Raw genomic sequence first — 6086 nt, 5'->3', positions numbered from 1 at the left:
ACTTACTCTAAGGATAAAGTTACCAGGACAGTGTGCCATAAAAGAGGAAAAAAAAAAGAATGATTCAAGCTGTTTGAAATACATTCTCAGTAAAATAACATACCTTCTTTTTCTCATATTTTCTAACAAGCTTAATTTTTTTCATTATTATTCTTCAGCATTTCAGAATGTCATTGTGATTTTTAAAACATTTTTATTTATTTATTTTTGGCTGTGCGGGGTCTTTATTGCTGCATGCAGGCCTTCTCTAGTTGCAGTGAGTTGGGGTGGCTTATTGCGGTGGCTTCTCTTGTTGTGGAGCACAGGCTCTTAGAGCCCACAGGCTTCAGCAGTGGCATATGGGCTCAGCAGCTGTGCTGCATGGGCCCAGCTGCCCACGGCATGTAGAATCTTCCCAGACCAGGAACTGAACCCGGGTTCCCTGCATGGGCAGGCGGATTCCTAACCACTGGACCACCATGGAAGTTTCATTTTGATTTTTTAAACTTATTTTTAACTAGAAGATAATTGCTTTACATTTTGAGAACTTCATTGTACTTTTCCTGAACCTTCATGTCATATATGGTAGTGGTTATGGAATAACTCAGTTTCATCGTCTTTCTCCTTTGAATGTTTCCTAAAATGTTTCTCTTTGTTCCTCCTCTCAATGAATTTGTTAATTCATAACATGTTTGAACTCAAGTATTAACTTGAATAAATTCTACACCCCTTTGGTGCAATGGGGAAAAAAAGACAATGAATCAAAATAATGTCCACGGAAACACACACACACACACACACACAAGCGATTTTTAGCAAAGGTGCAAAAAGCTTATTCAAAGGGGAAAGAGTTTTCAAGACATAACAATACAACAATTAACTTGAGATGGATTGTGATACTAAACGTGAAGAGCTAAAAATTATTAAGTTCCTGAAAGAAAATATAGGAAATATCTTTGTGACACTAAGATTATCAAAAAGTTCTAAAACAGGGCACGCACATGCTCAGTCATTTTGACAGTCTTCTGATATTTAACAACCATTAATTCTTCTTTAAATTCCACCTCACGCCTTTCTCTTACTATCTGAATATAGTTATGCTGACCTGGCCTTCATAAGGAATAGGAGAAAAGTAATCCAATATATACTTACACATCTACTATTTATATAAAGATAGTTAAATTATCAAAAGTTATCTGTAATTATATTTAAAGTACCCTGTAACTTTTTAGTTTACATTGAAAAATAAAGAAGTTCAAAAAACCCAAGGTGGATTTAATACCAGCAGTAAAATCTACTCTAAAATTAAAAGTTCTATAATTGAAATCTTTGAAATATATTGTGAAGTGAATGGCTGAAATTCCATTACACTGACTACCAGTAAGGCTTAGAATCTGACTCTAAGAATAAGAGAGAGTCTCAAATAATTTCTTTGACAGAAATTACAAGTAATTTCTTACAAGTCTCTACCACAATAAAGCTCTTATTTCCCTTAATAAAGATAGTGACATTATTTGTTTTTAAAAATTTTTGCTATTAACAATAAAATTACATCCAAGCAATCAGCTGAAGTTCTAAGGGAAAATGATAATGCTGAAATAAGAATAAGTTTTACCATTTTTTTAAATTATTTTTAATTGGAGGATAATTGCTTTACAGTATTGTATTGGTTTCTGGAATATATCAACATGATACCACTATTACTACTAAAATTTCCATGGGCGAGAATTTCAGCATATGTAAACTCCAAAGATAAGTTTGCGAATCATCTGTCTACAAAAAAAAAAGTCATAGGAAATTACGTTTTATTGAATGAATGTCAAGGGTTTTATATTACTGATTTACTATATTTATGTATTCTATAAAATAAATACTATTTTAAAGGATACACTGTAATTCATAAGAAAAGTAATGCAAAAATAGATGCTTGAAATACATTCAACAGGAAACTTATTCTCACTTTTACCATCCAGTTCTTTTGGTGATGCTTCTAGTGTTATGGACAAACTTGATCCTCTTGGAAATGTGTTGCCCATCGCTTTTCTGTTTCAGTCACAGTAGCTATAAATAGTTGTTTAAGAATATCCTTATCTAAATTCCTGCCTGTAAACAGAACAAAATATGGTATGATTATATTATGCTTATTAAAATGACACAGTTTACCTATCAAGTCTAGACCATTAAATGCTTGATAATCTTCAGAAATTTACGAAAACAGTAGTAATTGTGGATCCTTCCCTAACTTTCTAATTAAGTCCCTGAGAACCAAGCTGACATTTGGATTAATCACTTTTCTAAAATTATTTGAAGAAGAGTAAAGGGCAGGACTTCTCTGATGGTCCACTGGTTAAGAATCTGCCTGCCAATGCAGGGGACACAGGTTCGATCCTCCTTCAGAAGATCCCACATGCTACAAAGCAACTAAGCCTACAAGTCACAACTACTGAGCCAGTGCGCTACAGTCTGTGAGACACAACAACTGAAGCCCACTTGCCTAGAGCTCATATTCCAAAACAAGAAAAGTCACCACAATGAGACGTCCACGCACGACAACTACAGAGCAGCCCCTACCTGCCACTAGAGAAAGACCACATGCAGCAACAAAGACCCAGTGCAATCAAGAATAAATGAGTGAATCAGCTCTGCTTTCTATTAAAAAAAAAAAAAAGCAAAGGACTTAACAAGTCCTTATGATGTTATCACATAATTAGCACAAATACATTAACCACAAGCTTATTTGAATTTACAAAAGAAGTTCAGATTGGCTAGCACTGTTTAGGTAGAGCAGTATAGCCCTCTATTTTTAAAAAAATATTTATTTGTTCATTTATTTGACTATACTAGATCTTAGTTGTAGCGTGCAGGAACTCTTAGCTATGGCACATAGGATCTAGTTTTCTGATCAGGGATTGAGAGCGCAGACTCTCAGCACTGGACCACCAGGGAAGTCCCTATTTTTCTTTTTTTTTTTTTTTGCTTTAGAAATGTAACTGTCTGTAAGGGGAAAATATTTGAATAGGTATATATGTACATATATATATATACACACATTACTTTGCTGATTGCTTTGTTGTATGCCTAAAAATAACACAACATTGTAAATCAACTATATCTCAATTTTAAAAAAAGTTAACTGTTTGTTACTTACCAATAAGGACTAATCGATTTGTTCTCTCACTGTCATCTTCCCAGTTCACTGGTGTCTCCTCCAGATCATATAGCTCATGGACACCTTGGACAATCACTTGTCCTGGTTTGTCTTTGATTGACACTAGCCCCTGCTCAGAGAATAACCAATCAGCCACAGTTTGAATGTAAAAGCAGAAAGTGAGCACCAATGTTAACACATTAATTATCCCTATTCCTTTTTAAAATACAGAATATAAAGAACATACTGTTAAAATTCCTTAATTTCAGTTATTTGTGCATTAAAGTTTCTTAAAGCCTCCAATTTTTAAAACATGTTTCCGCATACATTAATTTTTTTAAAAAATCCCTACTTCTAATGATAAATATATGCATTAAGATGTGTATTCAGTGTTATCACAACAAAAAACTGAAACTAAATGATAAAACATGTATCAAATTCTACTGATTATTCTACTTTTAAAGACTATACTTATTTCCATTTTAGTAGGAAAATTTGAGACGTTTAAAGGATTTTGATGATAATATGTTTTTGAATTAGTTGCATTAAATGAAGTAGATAATGATGAAATAAAGGAAAAGAAAAACTATTGTATTTATCTGGATAAAATTCTCTTTATATTGATTTGTAGAAATAAAAGAGCAAATTATCTAATAAACTGGCTCCTATGGGGATGATATAATTTCTCTGAAATGTTTATTAATTATACATATTTATTATAAAATAATACAATATTGAAAAATAATAAGAGACAAACCACTGTCATTACCACCTCACAATTCCTGTGTATTTTTGGTAATATTCATGTATTTTGGGTGTATGTTCTTCCAGTTTCCTTTTCTTGTGCTGTTTCATTTTTTGCTTTTTAAAGTTGAGTTTTAATATGTAAGAACAAACATTTTGAAAATAATTACCTAAGCATTAATTTTATACTTATATAAAGTCTTTGAAGTATCAGCTGTTACTAAGAGTTCACATTTTAAACATATTGATTATTATCAGACTAATACTTCGTAAGAGCAAAGAGAAGGAACTCTACGAAGAGAAAGGCTGTGTTGCCTCAGATGCCCCAGTGTTGCTGTGATGAGAGGAAGGCCAAAAGGAGAACCAAAGAAAGAACCAGAGAAAATGTCACATATCTAAGAACAAAATCCAAACTGGGATGGTGCAAAATGAGCCACTGAACTCTACAGAGTGGTATATGTGACTGCTTTATTCTAGGTAACCACCCTACACTCACCAGGGATGAAAGCAGTTACAGAATGAAATATGATCTTTCAATTAGGATCACAGAATGCAGATGGGGACAGAATCACAGAGAAGCAGCAGACCTGGCTTAGTTCCTCTGGGTGGGAATGATTTGGGAGCACACTGGGATTCACCTGTGTTCCTTTGCAGTGCCAAACCCAGGTAGAGCCCGCACAGGAGGTAAAGAAATCTAAATATTTTCCTGTTACCCCAGGAAGTTGGCTGCTAACCAGAGAATCTAGTTACTAACAATAATGATAATAAACAGCATTAATAAAACCCTAAGCACACTCTGGAAACATAAGACTGCTGACTGGTTAAGCACACAGCCTACAACCCACTGCTCCCTGGAAAAAACACCTTGTGTGACATAATAAAGTCAGATAAACATGAATGGATTTCCAAACATAGAACAAGAATTCTTTTAGTCCTTCATAACTTTGTTGCACTGTATATCAGATGTTCAGTGTCTGCTAAATGCACCAAGAAACATAAGGTTCAGCTGTGGCAAGCTTTCCTCTGTTAATGAAGCTCTCTTAGAGTAACACAAGAAAACATTCTGTTTTCTCTGACTGACCACAAGTTGTTATGCCAAGAGGAGGGAAATTTCAACAAGTCAAGCTCATTAGCCAGATAACTGCTCAGAGCACCTGGGAGTAGAAAGCAAGGGGGGATGTTCCAAGGCATGCAGGTTGTTTAGCTGCAGCACCCGATGAAGCTGTGCAAATAAATCATGCTTTTATGCAACTATGCAATGACTTTCAAAGCTTCTTTTCAGAAATGGAAATAAGGAAAAATGAAAACACACAAAAGTTATTTGAACTAAACCTAGTGCTTGTGTTTTTGGCTAACTATGGGAGCTTTTTCTTAACAGTCAAGAAAGGGACTCTGTCCAAAAGTATAAAACCATAAGCTGTGTACCACACCTTCAGTCGTATGACCTCCATGCAGTCGTCATCCCTGTTCCTCACATTCTTTTCCCACAGAAGATTCTGTATCAAGTGACATATTTTAATAAGATCAAGCACTGCTCAGAGGAACAGCTACATGGCAAAACAACTGATAAATCATTAATAAGTTAAAAGTGCATTCACCTGAATATAAACATTTAGACTTTCTTCCTCCAAATTTCCTGGTACTTCAAATGTGACTGTAATAATACTCTGTAAGTCAAGAGATACTCAATAATGATTTATTTTTATAATAATGTCAATCTATTTTTTTTTAAATCACAAGTTTCAAAATGACAAGTAAGGAAACATTCATGGACATTTGTGTTGCCTTAACAATTGTATTAGGTATAACTTTTTCACCATATTTGTTGATTTTTGAAATCACCAACACCACGTTCTATATTCTGTAGCTAGTCAAATGGTTTAGTATTTACACAGAGAAACTCTTATGGAAAGATACTCATTGTTTAATGCATTCTTTACAAGATCCTCAGCACTAGAGGGAAGGTTAATATAAAGAGTGTATCAGCTATGCACTAAATGAGGTACTTTTGCCTGGGTCATTTTACTTCATCTCATCATTTACTCATGACAACAAACCGTGGATTAAAGAGAATGATTTCCATTTTATAAACTGGGAAGGATGAGGCTCAGAAAAAATAAACTACCCAGAGCCAGTTATAACACTCAAATGCAAAGGTTCTCTGGGAAATATAAATACAAATTGAAAGATTCAGTTTATCTCTAACTGAACATGT

General features: G+C 34.1%; 1 protein-coding gene across 3 annotated transcripts in view; it reads right to left on the bottom strand.

The window, feature by feature from the left end:
* Nucleotides 1-788: 788 nt before the first annotated feature.
* Nucleotides 789-6086, bottom strand: part of LOC136148264 (putative COBW domain-containing protein 7) — a 42006-nt gene continuing 36708 nt past the window's right edge. Inside the window, exons 11-15 of one of the 3 annotated variants that reach the window (XM_065907727.1) lie at nt 5470-5538; nt 5302-5367; nt 3128-3257; nt 1940-2082; nt 789-1752 (exon numbers count right to left, since the gene is read on the bottom strand). In XM_065907727.1, coding sequence (XP_065763799.1) covers nt 1976-2082; nt 3128-3257; nt 5302-5367; nt 5470-5538 — 372 coding nt within the window. In that variant the 3' untranslated portion in view covers nt 789-1752; nt 1940-1975. Of the gene's footprint in view, nt 2083-3127; nt 3258-5301; nt 5368-5469; nt 5539-6086 lie in introns of all 3 variants that reach the window. The other 2 variants (XM_065907728.1, XM_065907729.1) reach the window with 2 other exon arrangements.

The sequence above is a fragment of the Muntiacus reevesi genome, chromosome 17, assembly GCF_963930625.1.
Source record: "Muntiacus reevesi chromosome 17, mMunRee1.1, whole genome shotgun sequence".
Lineage (NCBI taxonomy): Eukaryota > Metazoa > Chordata > Mammalia > Artiodactyla > Cervidae > Muntiacus > Muntiacus reevesi.
Note: the sequence above shows the minus strand (reverse complement) of the source record. Positions and strands in the feature narration are given on the sequence as shown.